At 33.9% G+C, this 22,389-nt stretch overlaps 1 protein-coding gene and 1 non-coding gene across 2 annotated transcripts in view; one reads left to right on the forward strand and one right to left on the reverse strand.

Annotated features, from left to right (window-relative positions):
• Positions 1-15,368, forward strand: part of LOC140988402 (uncharacterized) — a 22,991-nt gene extending 7,623 nt beyond the window's left edge. The window contains exons 2-6 of the mRNA XM_073457420.1: positions 7,997-8,125; positions 8,849-9,043; positions 9,245-9,601; positions 9,848-10,075; positions 15,229-15,368. Coding sequence (XP_073313521.1) covers positions 7,997-8,125; positions 8,849-9,043; positions 9,245-9,601; positions 9,848-10,075; positions 15,229-15,368 — 1,049 coding nt within the window. The remainder of the gene's footprint in view (positions 1-7,996; positions 8,126-8,848; positions 9,044-9,244; positions 9,602-9,847; positions 10,076-15,228) is intronic.
• On the reverse strand, positions 5,877-5,987 carry LOC140989082 (small nucleolar RNA R71). Its single transcript, XR_012177428.1, has one exon. It is a non-coding gene; the product is annotated as a small nucleolar RNA R71 (small nucleolar RNA).
• Positions 15,369-22,389: the final 7,021 nt, after the last annotated feature.

The raw sequence follows: 22,389 nt of genomic DNA on the forward strand, positions 1-22,389 counted from the left end.
CGCGTATTTAACTGAAAAGATAAAACTAAACTTTTGCATTTAAAATAAATAGTTATGACTTGTCAAATATCAAAATGAATTAGACCCTTCATATATATATATATATATATATATATAAATCATTTTTAAATTTAAATAGTAATAATTATGCATGGCTTATACGTAGTCTGATTTTCGGGTCGTTACATGAATACTATCACGAACTGATCAAGATACGGCTGAAATACGCGATTCATGAGATCCATGAAGATCGCTGGCCAATTCGTCAAACCGAACGGCATCACAAGGAACTCGAAGTGGCCATAACGAGTCCTAAAAGCAGTCTTGAGAATACCGGCATTTTTCACCCTCAACTGGTGATAACCAGAACGCAGATCAATATTTGAGAATACTGAAGCTCCCTGCAACTAATCAAATAAATCTTCGATCCTCGGAAGTGGGTATTTTTTCTTCACTGTAACTCTGTTCAATTCCCGGTTATAAATACAGAGCCTCATCGAACCATCCTTTTTCTTCACAAATAAGACTGGCGCGCCCCATGGCAAAAAACTCGGACGAATGAATTCCTTGTCAAGAAGTTCTTGAATTTGCTTCTTGAGTTCTGCCATCTCTGTCGGTGCTAATCGGTACGGTGCTTTTGAGATCATTGCGGTACCTGGCATAAGCTCAATAGAAAACTCCACCTCTCGCACAGGTGGCATCCCAGAGACGTCATCAGGAAAAACGTCTAGAAAGTGTCTGACAATTGGGACATCGGAGGCTGACTGACTGGGTGTCTCGGGAACAGATACAAAAGTCGCTAAAAACGCTCGACACCCTCTACGCTTGAGCTTCCTAGCCTGGACACAAGGTATTATACGCGGTAAAGGAAGTACCTGTATGGTTCGAATAAGAACTGCTCTCTCCCAAGCGGTCGGACTAGAACAGATCTCTGCTGGAAGTCAATCAAAACTCTGTTCCTTAATAGACAGTCCATACCCAGGATGATATCAAATTCTGGCATTGGCAATACGATAAGATCCGCATGAACAAGATTTCCATGAAGTTTGAGATCTATTTCTCGGACCACATTAGTAGCTGTCAGCTCCTCTCCAGAAGGCAGTACTACCGAATACGTTATGTCTAGCCCAATGGTCCTGACCTTGAGGAAATTTACAAAGGTCTCCGAAATGAACGAATGAGTAGCCCCTGAATCTATCAAGGCATTTGTAACTGAACCAACTATAAAAATTCTCCCTGGAAGGTTGGAACATCATGCTAAACAAGAAAATTTTCAAGAATTGAAGTTATAGACATGCAAAGGTCAAAGTTTTTCTAACCTAATTTCTCGAAAATAACACTGACTAGAACATGCAATTCTATCCCAACTTCAAAGTTCAAAATTTTGACCCAAAGTCTCAAAACATTAAATCTCAAATACAAACTTAAAGCTTTAAGATACCTGTCAAGAGCATCGTCTCCGGGTTTGTCTCCGCTGCATGGAGAGAAAAAAGTCTGCCTTGGGTAGGCAGATTCTTCTGAGGGCAATCCTTCAATAACTGGTCAGGGAAACCACACTTGTAGAACTTCTCCGAACCATACCTACAAACTCCAGTATGGCAGCGTGTGCACTTGGCACAGACTAAATACTCCGAGGCCCTCGGGACTACACGTCCCTGTTGCTGTTGTCCTCTGTTCTTGGATGGGCCGTGGAAAGGCTTCTTACTCTAATGCTGCTGCTGAGGAGGGGGTGCGGCGCCTGAAATGGTCTCTTACCGTGGCGATCGCTCTCAATATCATTCTGATCCTGCTCTGCAGCTAGAGCTCTGGAGACAACGACATCATAGGTAGTAGGGCCAGCCACCCTAACATCACGGCGCAAGATCGGCCGTAGACCATCCAGAAAATGCCTCAACTTGGCTCTAGCATCATTTGCAATCAGGGGTACAAAATGGTAACCCCTCTCAAACTTATGGATAAACTCTGTAACAGTCATGTCTCCCTGCCTCAGGATCATAAATTTCCTGGTCAATCTGGAACGCACCTCGTCAGTAAAATATTTAGAGTAGAATACCTCTGTAAAGCGTGTCTAGCTTAGATTAGCCAAATCCAAGGCTACAGATGCTCCTTCCTACCATAGACGAGCGTCTCCTCCAAACAGATAGGTTGCACAACGAACCCTATATCCTCATCCCCAAGCTCCATGAATACGAAGATAACCTCAAGGGATTTAATCCAGCCCTCGGCAACCAAAGGCTCTGTCGTCCCTGAGAACTCCTTCGGTCTCATCTTCATGAACCGCTCATAGGTAGCCTCAGGCCCTGTCTGCCTGGCTACCCCGGCATTGTTCCCCGCAAACTGTGCGAAGAACTGAGTCATTCCGGCTAACATCTGGGCGTTCATGTCAGGTGGAAGGGGTGGTGGTAAATCTCTCTCTTGCCTATGATCCTCACCGTCCTCATGACGATGCTCATCATCTCTCATGCGATCATGAATGCGTCTAGGAAGCATGCTGTTCCATGTAAAACTCATACGTAACCAACATGCATAATTCTATTATTTTGTTAAATTTAAAAAAATGCTGCATAATCATAATCTTGACATAAAACGTTGCATGAAACATGTTAAAATATTTCATGCTTTAAACGAAATGCGTAAACGTAAAACTTACAGACCGAAGACGTGACTTCATGAGCTTCTCGAGATCAGTAGTAGTACAACTCTTTACAAGAACATAGGCTTTGATACCAACTGTAAAGGCCCGTAATTCGTATTCATATTTTTCGCGGAGTTATTAAAACTTTTTTATCCTTTACATGAATAACTTGCCTCATTCATAAAATAAATTTATGAATAGACTTAATTTTAAAATAACAGCGGAAGTAAATATTGTTTTTCAAAACAACAACTTAAAAATAATTCAACACATAAAATTTGAATTTGAACATAAAAAGGTGAATAAACTGAAATATGAGGTCCTCGGGTTGCTACTACTGCTGACCCAAGCTTGCTCACTGGTCTCCGCCCTCAGTCTCGACCTCATCAGTACCTACAACAATCAAGTCTAGTGGGTCTAAAGACCCAACATGCATATATCGTGAATAACAAGTAAATATATCATAAAATCGCATGCAACGTAAAAATATCGTATCGTAAAGCGTAAGGTGAAAATCGTGTCATGAGTAAATATGAATACGTGCATATCTGAAAATCGTACGTAAAAGATTTGCTCGATAGAGACCTGTCATAAAAATACCCTATCGAGATTTATCTAGTAGAGATAAAGTTTCAACGCAAGTGGCCCGTAACATAACATGAACGTCTTATCAGACTAAACTACAGTATACTGGGAGGTAGAGATCACCACATCCCTTGGACTGGGTGTCCGTACCCATACATAAACGTAAATCGGTCGTAAGTCATCGGGTGGAGAGATCCCATAAGCGTGAGGTGGCCACAAGACATATCGCATATATCTCAAAATAAACATTTTATATTTTATGGACGTAATATAATTATAACCCTATTTTCACCGAATAAGTTGGATCGTTTCCAGGCTTGCTGCAATCTAATCCTAACATGAGACACATGCAAATAATCTCAACTTGACAAAAGCTTCATATCCGAACCAAAAACGAGACCAACGAGACCAAGAACATAGTTTCCAACCATGGCTTCGTACGAACTGATGAACCTTAAAATTAATAATTTATTATATGTTAAAACCTATTTTTTAAAATTTAAGTTTCATTAAAATTATAAAATTATCTTATTTTAGTATTGTGTGTTTATATTTAAATCTCTTACTAAATATGTTTTATTTTCAGGATTTCTATATGTTGGTAAAATAATGATAACTCAGGCTAGAAAATTCAAATGTAGGTGATTCAAACATTTTTGGAATCCTTGAGAAATTATCTACAACTTCGCAGAAGACATGATTGCCTAAAAAGTTGGTTAAGATGATCAAATTGTGAAAATATCAAAAGGAGGACAAATTTACTTTCACCATGACCAGCATATAGTAAAAAAATCATAACTATTTCAATATTTAACCAAATGAGGTGAACCAGGTAGCCATATTCATCTACAGACAATTCCCCACATGTTTGTTGTTTTGAGCAGAGTCAAATTCGGTGATTAAAGTAATGGAACAAAGCATTGAAAGAAGGGACATGGAATTGAAGTTGGAAGAGACAAAGACTACTATTACAACTACATGACATTAATAAAATTTTTGACCCTTTCTCTCATTTGGCCTATAAATAGAATCCTTGTGATAGCTTGAAAATCATTCTATCTCATTGTAAAATATAGTGTGAGTGTGTATAAGAGTTCTAAGTTCCAATATATTTTTCATTTTCCAAATTATGAGTGATGTTTTTAGTGTTGATCAAAAGTAAGTTTATGGAAAGCTAAATCTATTATGTCAAGGTGAAGAGGATGAATTCTTGGTGAAGTAAGATTGTTTATATTTTGTATATTCTTTCTTTATTTCTTTTCATTTTGCTAATTTCTTTTTATTGTAGGTATAACAATGAATTATTTGTTGTTATCAATTTACATCAAATTCTTGATACCATTGAAGTGGTTATCTTGATTTGTTGTTAAATTTTGATACAATAAATATTTCATCAATTATTATTGTTGTTATATATATTTCATTTAGACGATAGCGTGGCTCTGCCGGTTGTTCTAAATGAAATATTATGATATCTAACAATCTAACTTTTACTTTCCGCATCTAACATTTACTTTATCCCATCTAACATTTACTTTATCGCAACTAACTTTTACTTTCCGCATCTAACATTTACTTTATCGCAACTAACTTTTACTTTCCCGCAACTAACTTATTAAATCATATATTTCATTTAGGCAATAGCGTGGCTCTGCCGGTTGTTCTAAATGAAATATAATGATTTAATTTAACATTTATTTTATGCAGTTATATATTTATATAGTTATATATATAATCATAGGTACCATATATAAAATATCGGTGAATTCGGTATTTTCTATAGTGGGAACTATATTATATTAGGTGTGTGTTTAAATATTTAATTTTCTTGGAACCATTATTTATGGTGGTTTCCTTTGTTTTACTTTTAGTTAAACAATATTGCATAAACCAAGAATAAATCCTCGAGCCTTGACAAAATTTATAATTTGTAAACTTCGTTCTTGCATTTGGTAATCTATAAATTAATAAATTTAAACTTAAAATAACCTCTCTGTGGATCGATCTCGTACTTACGAAATATATTACTTGCAGACAACCTACACTTGGGTGAATTATAATTTAAGTAGTAGCAAGTTTTTGGCGCCGTTGCCGGGGAGGTATAAATTAAGTTTATATTTGTTAATTATGTTTTATTTATAAGTATTGTGTTTTTTTTTTGTATGAGTATTTGGAGTCGAAAAAAAAGTGGTAGACTTATTCGAGTATCTGAAAATAATTTAAACATGGATGATAATTCAAATAATCAAGATAATGATAACAATAATAACAACAATAATAATAATAATCAAGAACATGATCAATTAAGAACACTTAGGCACCATATGAACCCTATTAGAACTAGTGCCCCATCTTGTTTAGTTTTTCCTCCTGATGCATCTAATTTCAACTTTAAACCTCAAATTATTCAACTTTTACCAAATTTTCATGGCTTAGATTCTGAAAATCCATATTTACATCTAAGAGAATTTGAGGAAGTTTGTAACACTTATAATGATCAAAATTGTAGCATGGATATAGTTCGATTAAAGCTTTTCCCTTTTTCTTTAAAAGATAAAGCTAAAACATGGCTACAAAATTTGAGATCAAGTTCAATAAGATCATGGGAAGAAATGCAACAACAATTTCTCAAAAAGTTTTTTCCTTCCCATAGAACAAACTCTTTTAAAAGACAAATTACTACTTTTTCTCAAAAACAAGGAGAAACATTTTATCAATGTTGGGATAGATATAAAGAATTACTTAATACATGCCCACATCATGGTTTTGAAACATGGAGAATAGTTTCTCACTTTTATGAAGGTCTAATACCTAAAGATAGGCAAATGATAGAATTCATGTGTAATGGAACTTTTGAAGATAAAAACCCAAATGAAGCTATGGAGTATTTGGATTCATTAGCAGAAAATGCTCAAAATTGGGATAATATAGGCACAATAGAACCACCAACAACTAAAATCAATAATTCAACAAATGGGGGTGGTATCTATAATCTTAAAGATGATATAGATATTCAAGCTAAACTTGCATCTTTAGCAAGAAAAATTGAGTCATTAGAAATGAAAAAGAGTGGTCAATTAAAAAGTATTCAAGAAATTGTTTGTCATATATGTGATACACATGATCATGCTACAAAAGATTGTCCAACATTACCTTCATTTAAAGAATGTCTCCATGAACAAGCAAATTATGTTAACAATTATAAAAAACCAATACTAGATCCTTTTTCAACATCATATAATCCTGGATGGAAAAATCATCCTAATTTTAGTTGGAGGAATGATAATAATGCACAACCCTCACAACAATATTTTCAAAATAACCAAAATCATCAAGGTTATATTCCTTATGTTACACCTCCAAGAAAAAACTTTGAAGATGTAATTCATGCATTTATCCAAAAGCAAGAATCTATCAATATTCAAAACAGTCAATCTATGACTGATTTGAAAGAAACTCTTGCAAAATTTGCATCTGCACTTAATATTCATGAAAAAGGAAAATTTCCATCTCAACCTCAACCTAATCCTAAAAATCAAAATCAAGAATTAAAAAATGAAAAAATTGATCAAATAAAATCTGTTATTACCCTTAGAAGTGGTAAAATAGTTAATGATCCATATAGTAATGAAAACAAGGATCATTTAAAATCAAAGAGTAAGGATGATAATCCTGATACTTTTGAGAATGATGATACCTTAAATTCTAAAAATAATATGTTGAATGATAAATCATCTGAAATAGTAAATGAATCAAATAAACCTCCACCATTTCCTCATGCATTAACAAATCATAAAAAACAAAAAAATGATTCTGATATCTATGAAGTTTTTAAACAAGTAAAGATAAATATTCCATTATTAGATGCTATTAAACAAGTACCTTCATATGCAAAATTTTTAAAAGACTTATGTACTGTGAAGAGAAAATTGCATGTGAAGAAGAAAGCATTCTTGGCTGAACAAGTAAGTTCTATTCTTCAAAATAATTCTAGTTTAAAATATAAAGATCCTGGTTGTCCAACAATTTCATGTATTATTGGAGAAAATAAAATTAAAAAAGCTTTGTTAGATTTGGGAGCAAGTGTGAATTTACTTCCTTATTCAGTTTATGAAAAACTTAATTTAGGAGAATTAAAACCCACTTCTGTTACTCTCTTACTGGCGGATAGGTCAATCAAAATACCTAGAGGTATTGTAGAAGATGTGTTGGTTCAAGTTGATAAATTCATATATCCTGTAGATTTTATTGTTTTGGATACACAACCAATAGAAGTACATAATGAAATTCCAGTAATATTGGGACGACCATTTCTAGCAACTTCAAATGCTTTAATTAATTGTCGAAATGGAATAATGAAATTGTCTTTTGGAAATATGACTCTAGAACTTAATGTGTTCAATTTATGTAAACAACCAAGTATTAATGAAAATGAATATGATAATGAAATTGAAACAATTATGGAAGAAAATATACAAGAAGAAAACTTAAATCAACAATCTGAAGTTTTTTCAATAGAAAGTTTTGAGTCTGAAAATAATTTTAAAAAAGATGATAATACAAAACTTGAATTAAAAGTTTTACCATTCGAATTGAAATATGTATTTCTTGGTGAAAATAAAACATTTCCTGTTGTAATTTCTTCCACTCTTCTACCAAATCAAGAAGAAGATTTAATTAAATTACTTAAGAAATATAAAAATGCAATTGGATGGACTTTGAAAGATATAAAAGGTATAAATCCTTTAATTTGCACACATAAAATTCATTTGGAAGAAAATGCTAAAACATATCAACAACCACAAAGAAGGTTAAATCCACATATGAAAGAAGTTGTTAAGAATGAAGTATTAAAACTATTAGACGCTGGAATTATCTATCCAATCTCAGATAGTAAATGGGTAAGTCCAACACAAGTAGTACCTAAAAAGTCAGGCATCACTGTTATAAAAAATGAAAAGGGAGAGTTATTACAAGCTAGGATTCCATCTAGTTGGCGTATGTGTATTGATTATAGAAAATTAAATGATGCAACTAGAAAAGATCATTTCCCACTACCATTTTTAGATCAAATTCTAGAAAAAGTAGCAGGAAATTCTTATTACTGTTTTCTTGATGGGTATTCGGGGTATTATCAAATACCTATATCATTAGAAGATCAAGAAAAAACTACTTTCACTTGTCCTTTCGGAACTTTTGCATTTAAAAGAATGCCATTTGGTTTATGTAATGCTCCGGCTACTTTTCAAAGATGCATGTTAAGTATTTTCAGTGATATGATTGAAGAATTTGTAGAAGTTTTTATGGATGATATAACTGTTTTTGGAAACTCATTTGAAAATTGTCTTAAAAACCTAGAAGAAGTATTAAAACGATGTGAAGAAAAAAATCTTGTTTTAAATTGGGAAAAATGTCATTATATGGTTAAATCTGGGATTGTGTTAGGTCATGTGATATCTGAAAAAGGAATTGAAGTTGATAAAGCCAAAGTTGATGTTATTGCTAATTTAACATCACCAAAAACGGTCAAAGAAGTTCGATCATTCTTGGGTCATGCAGGTTTTTATAGAAGGTTTATAAAAAATTTCAGCATAATATCTAAACCAATTTCGAATCTTTTAACAAAAGATACACAATTTGAATGGACTCAGAAATGTGAAAATGCTTTTAAAAAAATAATTAATCTTTTAATTACATCACCTATTTTACAACCTCCAGATTGGTCTTTACCATTTGAATTAATGTGTGATGCAAGTGATTATGCTATAGGAGCTGTGTTAGGACAGAGAAAAGAAGGAAAACCGTATGCAATCTATTATGCTAGTAGAACCTTAAATAGTGCCCAAATAAATTATTCAACTACTGAAAAAGAATTACTTTCAGTAGTATTTGCATTAGATAAGTTTCGATCTTATTTAATTGGTTCTACTACTATTGTGTACACTGATCATTCTGCCGTAAAATATTTATCAAATAAACAAGATGCTAAGCCAAGATTAATACGGTGGATTTTATTGTTACAAGAATTTGATATTATAATTAAAGATAAAAAAGGAAAAGAAAATGTCGTAGCCGATCATTTATCTAGAATAATGACTGAATCATCTCATAATGAAATACCAATAAATGAAAATTTTCCAGATGATCAGTTGTTTTATGCTACTATTATGCCCTGGTTTGCTAACATTGTAAATTTTATTGTGACAAATAAAATGCCTTCTCATTGGAATTCACAGGATAAGAATAAATTCTTGATAGAAGTTAAAAAATTTTATTGGGATGATCCTTACTTGTTTAAGTATTGTCCTGACCAAATTTTTCGACGATGCATACCCGACAATGAAGTAAGTAATGTTATTAAATTTTGTCATTCTGAAGCATGTGGAGGTCATTTTTCATCCAATAAAACAGCTGCAAAAATCTTACAATGTGGATTTTATTGGCCCTCTTTATTCAAAGATACGCATTTATTTTGCAAATCTTGTGAAAACTGTCAGAAGATGGGATCAATTTCAAAACGAAACATGATGCCTTTAAATCCAATCATAATTATTGAAATATTCGATAGTTGGGGGATAGATTTTATGGGTCCATTTCCATTATCTTTTGGATATACGTACATTTTAGTCGCTGTTGATTATGTTTCAAAATGGATTGAAGCAATTGCATGTAGAACTAATGATCATAAAGTTGTTATAAAATTTTTAAAAGAAAATATTTTTAGTCGATTTGGAATACCTAGAGCAATAATTAGTGATGGGGGAAGTCATTTTATAAATAAATCATTTTCTTCTTTGTTAAGAAAATATGGCATTACACATAAAGTTTCTACCCCATATCATCCTCAAAGTAATGGTCAAGTTGAACTTGCAAATAGAGAAATAAAACAAATTTTAGAAAAAACAGTTAATCCAAATCGAAAAGATTGGTCTTTAAGATTAACTGATGCATTATGGGCATATAGAGCTGCATTTAAGACATCATTAGGAATGTCACCATATAGGTTAGTTTTTTGTAAGCATTGTCATTTATCGGTTGAACTTGAACATAAAGCTTATTGGGAAATTAAAGCATTTAATATTAATTTAGATGATGCATCTAAATTAATAAAATTGCAATTAAATGAACTTGAAGAATTAAGAAATGATGCATATGAAAATTCAAAGATTTATAAAGATAAAACTAAAGCCTTTCATGATAAAATTATTATGAGAAAGTCATTTGAAATTGGACAAAAAGTTTTACTTTATAATTCTCGTTTGCATTTATTTCCAGGAAAACTAAGATCGAGATGGTCATGACCATTTATAGTTAAATTTGTTTATCCTCATGGTGCTGTTGATATTGAAAATCCTAAAAATAATGACGTGTTTAAAGTCAATGGGCAAAGGCTTAAGCCTTTTATAGAAAATGAAATTCTTAATGATGATTTTATGCCTTTATATGATCCACAATAGTTGGTTGATATTTTCATTTTGTTTTTGCAAATTCTAGTTCATTTCCAGGTTAAGTGGCGGATAACGGTACTCCGTGACTATCTAATTCGGTTTTTTTAGTTTTCCCAAAATAGTTGAAATATAAAATAATAATAATAATAATAATAATATAGATGCTTATACTGTGAATCTTCGTAAATATTTTGCTTGTTTACCTGATAATGCGTTGAAAAAAATTTATAAAGCTAGATGTGAGCGACTAAGGTTGATGATGTCATATGGCATAACGAATGATATCCGTTTGATAATTGAAGCAAAAGTTCGATTGGTTGGGGAAGCAAGTGAAATAATAATAAGACATATTCCAGGATTCGGTAAAAGCACATATGCCAAAAAGTGAAGAGCTAAACGTATAGGTGGATGTCATAAGTGTGCAAGGTGGACTTGTAAAGGTAAATGCAAAAATGTTGGAATAACATCAATGAATAGAGAAGATAAAATTTTTATCATTAAGAATGGTTTGAGTAAAGAGCCTTTGGATAATTTTCTACAGGTTCTTGATACGCATTCTAGTGGGTACGTGCAAAATGAACTTCTTAAACTGTGGTGGCAATTTCAACATGAGGAATATCAATATGGACAGTGGAATCAGCCTTATAAAGATCCTACTGTAGTAACGCATATCTGTTTAGATAAGTAAATATATATATACAATTTCGTCTCGGGAATCTGACGTTAAAAGACCATGTTTGCCAATTTATAAGAAAATTAGATGGGAAGCATATCCTCGACTCATAGAAGGCGTTGAAGCCGTTACTGAACGTAAAATCAGAGGAAAATGTGAGCCACAATCACAACTACGCTGTATATATGTGTTTTAATTTATGTCATTTTTATTTTCTTTTAATAATAATAGTTTTCTGTTCAAATATTGACTTTTGGCATGTTACGCTTATAAATTCATATGCTGTGATTTAACAATTGCAGAAAACATATTTCTCAACATGTCGACGTTAAAATAAAAAATGTTTGTGTATTTTGTGGATCTTGTGCAGGAAAAGATTCAATTTATGAAGAGGTAGCAGAAAAGCTTGGAATAACACTTGCTAAAAAGAAGATTCATTTGGTATATGGTGGTGGTGAAGTTGGTCTCATGGGAAAAGTTGAAAAAGCTGCGCATGCAGGTGGAAGTGAAGTCTTAGGCATTATTCCGATTACCTTAGCCAGTTTTACTGGACCAACAATAGGAGAAGAAATGAAAGTGGACAACGTGTATGAACGAATTTCTCAAGTGATTGAACATTCAGATGCTTTCATTGCTTTGCCAAGAGGTTTCGGTACTTTGGAAGAAATATTTCATACTGTTTGTTGGGCACAATTAAATATCCACAATAAGCCAATTGGTTTGTTAAATGTTAACAATTATTATGATAAACTGCTATCGTTTCTTGATGATGTTGTGGAACAGGGATTTATTTCATTAGCTTCGCGAAGGATGTTAGTTTCTGCTACAAGTGAAGGGGATAAATAGTTAATTACAAGAATATAACTCCCCTATAAAAAAAATATTAATTATAAAAAAAAATAGAAGATAAATAATGGACTGCAAAGTTCTTTGTTCATTGTTATTTTTTTTCTTCTAGATTTGATTGATGTACTATAAATATGTCATTGTAAAACTTTGCAGTCACGTTAATAAAAAAAAAGAAAAAGAAAAAAAGAAAAAAAAGAGAAAAAAAAGGAAAAAAAAGGAGATTTTATTCTTTGTAAATTTTCTTATTTTGTTTTCAATATTAGTTTATTTAATTGTCTGCTTTAATAATTAGCTTTTTTCAATGAGAGTTAATATTCATTCCAACTCCATGAGTATAAATCAGCTATCCATTAAATATTTTGACTTGAAAGAATATGGAGTTGAGGCTTTTACAAAAAAATTCTATATATTATACATGTTATGGTGGGTGGTGTGAATTATCTTTTTGATTATATTATCATAAAAAAATTTAGAAATTAAAAAAATATATATTGTTACTTTATATATTATGTGAAAATAATAATAAAAGCACATCTAATTATATATTATTATATTAAATCAAAAAAAATATATATATATATATATATATATNTCAAGTGTCCAAATTCATCTACAGACAATTCCCCACATGTTTGCTGTTTTGAGCAGAGTCAAATTCGGTGATTAATGTCATGAAACAAAGCATTGAAAGAAGGGATATGTAATTGAAGTTGGAAGAGACAAAGACTACTATTACAACTACATGGCATTAACAAAATTTTTGACCCTCTCTCATTTGGCCTATAAATAGAGGTCTTGTGCTAGCTTGAAAATCATTCTATCTCATTGTAAGTATAAAATAGAGGTCTTTTCATTTTGCTAATTTCTTTTTATTGTAGGTATAAAAATGAATTATTTGTTGTTATCAATTTACATCAAATTCTTGATACCATTGAAGTGGTTATCTTGATTTGTTGTTTAATTTTGATACAATAAATATTTCATCAATTATTATTGTTATATTATACATATATATATATATATATTTATATAATTATATCATATATTTCATTTAGACGATAGCGTGGCTCTGCCGGTTGTTCTAAATGAAATATTATGATTTAATACTAATATCTAACAATCTAACATTTATTTTATCGCAACTAACTTTTACTTTCCGCATCTAACATTTACTTTTTCGCAACTAACTTTTACTTTCCTGCAACTAACTTATTAAATCATATATTTCATNGAACTTATACTTTTCAGCAACTAACTTATTAAATCATATATTTCATTTAGGCAATAGCGTGGCTCAATCTGTTGTTCTAAATGAAATATAATGATTTAATTTAACATTTACTTTATGCAGTTATATATTTATATAGTTATATATATAATCATAGGTACCATATATAAAATATCGGTGAATTCGGTATTTTTTAGTGGGAACTATATTGTATTAGGTGTGTGTTTAAATATTTAATTTTCTTGGAACCATTATTTATGGTGGTTTCCTTTGTTTTACTTTTAGTTAAATAATATTGCATAAACCAAGAATAAATCCTCGAGCCTTGACAAAAAAAAAATTTTAATTTGTAAACTTCGTTCTTGCATTTGCTAATCTATAAATTAATAAATTTAAACTTAAAATAACCTCTCTGTGGATCGATCTCGTACTTACGAAATATATTACTTGTAGACAACCTACACTTGGATGAATTATAATTTAAGTAGTAGCACCAACCCGAACCAACATTGAACCATCGTTTAGCCATGATTAAAATACACCTAACATAATGAAATAAAATCCCTAAGAATTTTAATACACGAAAAATAGTGAATGGAGGCCAAAATCATGAAACGCTCTTTCGAGAGTCACTTTGACACATTGCACGGTAAATTCTCGTACTACCTCTAAACTCGTCCAAATCACTAACGGAAAAAAACATAACTTTCGTAACTCATTGGGGTACTGTCGAGTCCAAGGCCACAGGCTAAAAGCCAGCCAAGGACTCAAACAAGACCCCTGAACCAAAATAATTATGTTGTCCAAGTCAGTGGCAGCAGCTGTGCATGTGGTGTTTAATTTATGAAACAAATGGCCATTGGGCTTGAACCACCAACCAGAGTCTCTTACCAACACCTTAAGGCGTGACTTGAACCATGGCTAAGGGCACTAGGCCAACCACAATCCAAGCAAACACCTATGACAACCCAAAGCTCCACCCGAGAGAACCAAATTCTGCCTAGAGTGATGTGTTGAATCGTTTGCTGTCTTGTATCGTTCCGGTGGCCATATGATCGACCATGGCTCAATCTAGACATGATGAGGTATTTTGTGAACCATGGATAAGGGTTAAAAGCCAACCACCATTCACTCAAACCCCCAAACCCGAAGGTTCACTCACCCACGTCCGAAACAAGAAAACCGAGGGGAACTTGTGTTGTTGTTTTAAAATTTTGATGTATCCGTGAACCAAGTCTTGAAAGGCCATCTTGGTCACGTCTTAGCCATGCTAAGAGAGAGTTATAACCATGGTTACAGGCCCTGGGCCAACCAAGATTAGAACATTCCCTTAGAAAAATCAGACAACAAAATCGGGACTCAACTTGCAACTATGGGAGAGTTTGCTGTCAAGTCTTTAACCTGAGTGCATGGGCTTGAATCAATGAACCAAAAACATCCTAACACACTCATAATCATGTCTAGATGCAGCCTTGAGTGTGTGGAACCAACCAACTTCCTGTAACCAACAAAACAACCCCAAACGTGAGTTACAAAGCAAATGGCCGAGAAGGCCTGTACAGAATTTTCGCATGGTTGCTGTCATTTTTGGTTTTGTTCCTTACATCATGAACATATAATGGTTTAAAAATATCTATAGGACTTGATTGAAGGGGAAATAAACATATATACATGCCTGGAAATTGGTTGAAGAAGAAAACAAACAATACGACGAACACGGCGTGGCGGAGTCGGAGTTGTATTTTTTTTTCTAAATTCCCTGCTGCTAACACACGATTTCTAGCTGCTGTTTTCTTTGAAAATTTCGTAGGTAGGGTGGGGGAAAGGCTAGGTAATAAAGGTGAAGGTTACAAATTAAATGAGGAGTTTGATTTAGCAATTCCATTCTTTCTATCCTTGTTGCTCGAACGTTTCTTCTTCCTGAACACAGTGCGAGACGAGCTCATTTGAAGACCAAATCTCTTTCTAACAATTATAGCTCACCTTGAACTGTTTAAATTGAGGGGGACGAGATATCAAAACCAGATACACCAGCAAGTCCCAAGAGTGGTCAAGCTTCAGTGCTTTCAACCTTGAAGCAAGATGAGGCATTGTCGTAATACACCCCCTTATGTTGCCCTTACCCAAGTATCTCATCAAAACGAGGCTTGACAAAAGTATACCAATTTCAGACATTTTAACTTTTAGCAAACCTCTTTTAGAGATCCTGAAGTAAATCCTTAGTCGTAGCAATATCACTAGATATTGTGTCCCTGAATGTTTTTAGAATGTCCCTTGTCATAATCATCATACATGTGCAATTAGACCTCTCCAACCTTTTAAACTCCTTTTTTTTCATCAGATGTACTCTTATCAGTAATGGCAGGAGGAGAGTCACCCTTATCGCAAGGTCTAAATCTATGATTTCGAGAACTATCATTAAATTCTAGCCATTTAATATATGAATAAAATTTATGTTGGAATGAATATTCACATGAGTCAAATCTGAATAGAGAAAAAAAATTCAAATATACATGCTTAACCAAATATCCAAATGAAACAATCAATAAATTCAAATAATGTAAATCCCATAAACAGGATACCGAAAACTCCAATATTGTTTTATCTTTGGACAAAAGATTAACTTGTAAGTGATATCCTGACGTAACAGTCAAACACTGATAGTAACTATCATGTCAAATAACAACTTTCTTTTAGGTCGATTTATTATTCACATGAAAAACCAAAAAAAATATTTCATATTTACCACTACAAGTTTATATGTAATTATATTAAATATTAACATTTCTTTGGGCCGATATAGATCACATATACCAAAATGATTTTGTATTTCAAAATAAAAAGTAATTTTCATAAAAGTGGCTACTTTAGCAACATTTTGTACCAATCATTCTATTTTAAAATATATATAGCCTTATCATTATTTGAATAATTAAAAATTTAATCATAAAACGAATAAACCTGAACCGTAACAAAAAAAAAAATTTTCCGGAAAAATTCCGTACGCCATGCGTGTGGGGGCTTCTCGAAATAGTGTCCAAGCGCTCCTGCTACTATCCAGAATGTCTTGGGCGTGGGGCCCCCAAAAATCGTGCCCCTGCGCGCCTACGACTATCCTGAACACTCTTGGGTGCGCCCTAGGTCGATTTTGGTGAAAACTTTTAACCTAAATTTTATATTTTCCTCTAAAATATTTTTTTGGAACAAAAACTGGACAAAAATCAAAGTTTTATATCGAAACCTTAAACTTTCTACCGAAATCTCTTTACCAAAACTAAATCTTGAAAATCTTTTTACTAAAACTGAATCTTTACAATCAAGCAGATCTAAAAACAAATAATTTCTAAAACTTTAAACAAATCTCAATGATTCAAGCATACGTGACATTGATTCCACTTGTGTGGGAAAATCTGCATAAACCACGAAATCCATCATGCTATGTCATTAAGAATTTTAACTGGAAACTTAAGCGGAAGCGTGCCTGAAGCCATTATCCTGAATTATTTAGAACATGTGTTGATATTCTAGATCTATGAGCTCTTTCCTTGAGAGACTCCTTTAGTTTTTTCTTCTGAATTATTTTTTTAATGGAAAGAGAATAGGGAACGTGACGCCGCGTGATCTAGGGACCATGACCTATATATAGATAATGTATATAATTTATCTTCATATGTTTCTGTTTTAGCTCATCATAAAAATAAAAATTACATTTATGTCTTTAACCTAATAGAGATAGTAAATCCCAATAGCCAAAACATTAACTGATCACTTTAATTTTAGACTTAATTTAATAGACAATTTACAATGCATAATTATTCACATATAAGCTCATATAAATAAAATTGATCCAAAAATCTTCAACTTGGGCTATATGTGTAACCTTATAACTATGTTTGTGAAAATAATCTTATGAGCTTAAAGATGTTGTAATTCCGAAATGTATCTATAACAAATCTGGTCAATCAATCACATCAACATATGATCAAAGTAGTCTTCGCTACACTCAATGTAATTAGACCCATCAATGATCACATATTCCAACATAACTGAATGACATGGATCATGAAGTAGATGTGTAGCATTGAAATATCATGCAATGTGATCATAACATATTTTTTTTCAACTGGTCCTCAATTAACTAATTGAGATCAAACTTTAAACCATAATCAGAGTGTTACTTAACTTGAAATTTATTTCTGTAGAAAATAACTTTACATAATTGTAACTGAAAAATGTCTACAACTGAAAATTATTTAAAATAACAAACTTTCACTAAAACTAAATTTCATCGACATAACAATCATACGAGCAGTGTGCTCGTGAAATTGTTTGGGTGGTAATATCTTTGTAAGCGGATCAGCAACCATGCAGATTGTATCCACTATGAATTCTTTCTTTGACAACCATGAACTTAATGTCAATATGTTTTGACTTTTCTGAGCTCCTGTTGTTATTGGAATATATAAATGTCGATTTATTGTCAAAATGTATTCTTAGTGGCTTTTCAATGACATCACAATGCGTAGTCCCGTGACAAAATTTTACAGCCATATTCCATGATTGGATACTTTATAACACGCTACAAACTCAGCTGCCATGGTGGAAGAGGCTATAAGAGACTGTTTAGCACTCTTCCAAAAAATGTCACCTCCAGCAAGGAAATAGATATTTCATTATGTAGATTTCATACTATCTTGGCATACAACAAATCATAGTCAGTATATAAAATGATCTCAAGCTGATCCAAACTCCTATATATGATCATGTAATCTTTGTTCTCCATACGTACCATAAAACTCTTTTGACTGCTTTTCAACGTTCCACTCCCATGTTACTTAAATATCGTCCCAACATTCCTATCACGTACGCAATATCTGTGATAGGATCGATTAACGTATCAAGAGTGTTTAGAAGGGGGGGTTGAATAAACACTCACAATTAAAATGAATCTTTTCGAATTTTGAATTCAGTTTGGTGACAAACTGATTCTCGGAATCTTGTTGGTCAATGAAAATCAGTTAAACTAAGAGTAGTTGCGGAAAATAACTGACTGAAAGATAGAATACAAAACTGAAATAAAGTACGCAAGGATTGTTTCTGGATGTTCGGAGATTTCAATCACTCATACGTCACTCCTTCTATCTCAAGGATAGGATTTCCACTAAAAGACTTTGATCGAATACAAGACTTGTACTGACCCACTTCAGTTTGGACTTAACACTGCCAAAACTGAAACTCTTAGTATACAACAGCTTTTATCAGTTCGTGACTGATCTTAGCACAACTGATATATTCTTGATTGAATTACAAAGTGGTAACACGCTCAAAGTGTAGCTTTTGATGCTACTGATATATCTGCTATACGTGAGCTGTGAATTGTGATTTTAGCAGCGTAACAGCAAGCTTCAGTAATGCGTTGATTGTTCTCTACTTCTCAGCTGCTTTGTTCACTTATTTATATGCTTTCTTTCCAACGGTAACTTGAGATGAATTTGAATCTTTGTATCCGTTGATTTTTTACTTGATTATTCCTTGGATATTGTTTCCTTCATTTATTGTGATGCGGCGTCTTAACTGCTTTCGCCGAAATGCGTTGTTCTAAGCTGTATTGATTTAAGTGCGGCGTTGCAATCTTCTATGTCTCTTTGTCGGTTGATCGTTCTTTCCCGAGACATGTTCAGTTGAAGGAAGCATACGGCTGAATATATCAACTGATCGGTTTCCAACTGATCAGTCAGCTGTCTTCGAGAATTCAATTAAGTTCAACTGATCAGTTGGTTTTCTTCGAAAGTTCAGTTCAGCTGGGTTCGGTTGCCTTAGATAATATGCGCGATACTCTTCAGTTAGGCAAGCTGTATAGATCGAATATTTGATCAGTTAGTTCCAATAAATAATCGGTTTGTCAAACATCCGAAATTAAGTTTCCAACAATTTCCCCCTTTTTGGTGTTTGACAAAACTAAGCAACTAATAACTGATCAATGAAGCTTATATGATCTTCAAGTTCGTTGTAGATAAAATAATCAACTGTTGTGTACAGATTCGTACAATGAAAGAATGAAATAATCTGAATGAAATAATCTGTAGCTACATTGTATCAAATCTATTGAGCTGATCTCCATTGAACTGCTGATCTGATGATCTATTCCCCCTTTTTGTCAAACGCCTCCATTCTGACAGATAATCTCTTAACATCGGTTGAAAGAATCTTGACAGAAGTGGCTACGTCTGCGACTGCATTGAGCACAGTGGTTTGCATGAAGTCTATCTTTCTTGATACGAGTGTCTCCACCGCATCAACTCTTTTGCTGATAGTGTCTTGAGTCGCTGAGAGACTTTCTGCTATACCTCTATTCTTTTTGATTTCAGCAATTGCAAAGGAAAGAGAGGTCACGGTAGCTTGAACTGCCTTCAGTTTCTCTGAGTTAAATACTTCTGCATGTTCCAGTTTCAGAGAATGGGCGAGTTGAGTATGCTGAATGTTAGAGATGGCAGAGAGAATTTTATGCATATTATTCTGAATATCTTGAATTTCTTCAAGAACTAATTCAAGATCATTAGATGAATGAGGTGGTGAATGTCCAGAAGTTCCAGGTGCTTGTCCTTCGGAGACTGGATCAAAGACCACTAAGGTCCTGTCAGTTATAACTGTCTCTGCAATGGTCTGTTCTGGAACAATTATTTCAGCAACTCCAATTTGATCTGGGGGAGGAGAAGATAGATCCTGAGTAGCAACTGAATTGTCCGGCTGAATAGGCAAATTTGTGGTATCTTCAGTCGGAGCATCAAGAACTGGTGCTTCTGCTGGAGATTCAGCTGAAACGAGGACTGGCTCGTCAGTTGGAATATTTTCAGAATGTAGCAACTGAGCCTCCACATTTTCAGTAGTTTCTTGACCAGGTGACTGAGCTGGCACATCAGTAGGCTGAACAAGCTCTTCAGGTAAGACGGGATCCTCTAGAACTGCTCGATCAGTTGAGTGATCAACTGAGACAGAAACAAGTTCCTCTGTTTGAGATTCTTGAATCACTGACTGAATAATTTCATCAATATTGGCGAGTGTCAAGTCAGCTTCTGAGTACATTTGAGGATCAGCAACAGTGGATCGAGGCATATCCTGAGCTTGTTCTTTATTCGGTGATGTGGATTCTTCTTCTTCTTCTTCGGAAGGCCCTCCATGAATGACCAATTCCTGATCTCTTTCCCAGAATTTTATCTGTAAGTGCAAAGAGGTAAGATCTGAATCCAATTGAGTAAGCACTGCTCGATCATTGTAGGCAGTTGGATTCGTAGGAATGTAGTTGGTCTTCAGCTCTTCAACCAGTTGTGCCAACTTTTTGGCTCTCATTAGATCAAAGAAATAATTTTTTCTTTGCAAGGCCTGCACGATAGTGGCAGCTTTGACTATCCTCAAGACAATTTCTTCCAGCCTGATAAACTTCTTCAGCTGGGACTTTCTCTTTAATTGTTTTGCAAAAGTATGAGTTCTGTACATAGTCCAGGCGTCATAAGTTTTCAGTTTGGTTGTGGCAAATGCATTTACCTGTTCCCAAATGAGGTCGATATGGGTTTGAACTGCATTTGTTGGCCTGGGCTCTTCAATCAACTTGCCCTTCCCTTTCTTGTCGGTGAGAATGTGTGGAATGTTCAATCCTGAACGAGTAGTTTCCACTGTCTCCTGAATAGAGATTCCCTTTGGTCGAGCAGGATCAAAGAAAATAGGGCGATTAACTGTTTTCAGAGAGGACATGATCCTAACTTACTCCTTATTTGATGGGTCAGTTGTTCGAGGCAACTGATCTTTTGCTGAGGCTTTAGCTGAAACGGTTGTTAATGGAATAGCCTGAATAGGTTGTTGAGCGTCCGATGATTTCAACCTTTCAGTAGGAATAGATTCCAGGGAAGCTATTGGTTTTGTCTTCTTAGTTCTAGGATTCTTGACAACCTAGGGAGACAAAGTTTTCTCCGATTCTGATTCACTTATAATCAAATTTCTCTTTGTAGTCTTCAGTTGAGTCAGCGCTTTTGCCCTTTTTACAGACTTGGGAGCAGCCTGTTGAGCTCCAATTTCCTTTTGGATCTTAATGAACTGATCAGGATTGAGATCCAGTTTGGCCTTGGGTGGCAACACATTTTTGGCATTGAAAATTTTGAATTTGGATGATCTCTCCGAATCATCAGCCACCAATCCTTTAACTTTCATCTGGTAGCTTAACTGAACAGCGAATCCCTTGGACTGCTTGTTGGATTGAAACATGTTCTTCAAAGTGTTGAAGATGAGGTGCTTCCAGTTGAGTCGTCGGTTGGCCATAATAACAGCAAGGGCCTGAAATTTTTCCAAGGTTAAAGCAGCAAAGGATCCTGCCTTTGCCAATAGCCCTTTGGCTACAATATCAGCCAGTAACTGAACTTCATGTTTCAGTTCTTTCTTTGGATCAGAGACCTTGATTTTCCGTCCATCAGCAGAAAGAAGAGTTTGCATAGCTTCAACATCTGATGCTTTGACTTCAGCAAGGTGTGCCAATCCATCAGACGGCAACAAAAATGTTTCTCCGAAAGAGTCTTCAGATAAGGTCAACAATTGACCATTAACAGTAGAGGTGATGATACCATCGGGATTGACAGAACCATTGGAGTAGAAATCAAGAAGTTCCTTCGGATAGATCTCCTGGGAAGATTGTCCCAAAAACATTCTGAGACCAACAGATTCAATCTTCAGAAAAACGTTCTTAACATCAGCTTCCCGAACTGATAAAACTGAGTCAAAATCAATGGCCATAGCATTCAACATGTGAGCTGGGATCTGGTTTGCCATTTGAACTGAATGATTTCCTGCGAAAGAGAATTCTCGAATTTGTTTTTGCTCTGAGAAATTTGGATAAGCGTAAAGAAGAAGAACTGAAATGGGGCGGGTAAAGTACTTATGTTCGTGACTGTTCGAATTATAGGACACGTGTCAGTCCAAAAAAAAT

This window comes from Primulina huaijiensis, chromosome 11 (genome assembly GCF_012295235.1).
Source record: "Primulina huaijiensis isolate GDHJ02 chromosome 11, ASM1229523v2, whole genome shotgun sequence".
Taxonomy (NCBI): domain Eukaryota; kingdom Viridiplantae; phylum Streptophyta; class Magnoliopsida; order Lamiales; family Gesneriaceae; genus Primulina; species Primulina huaijiensis.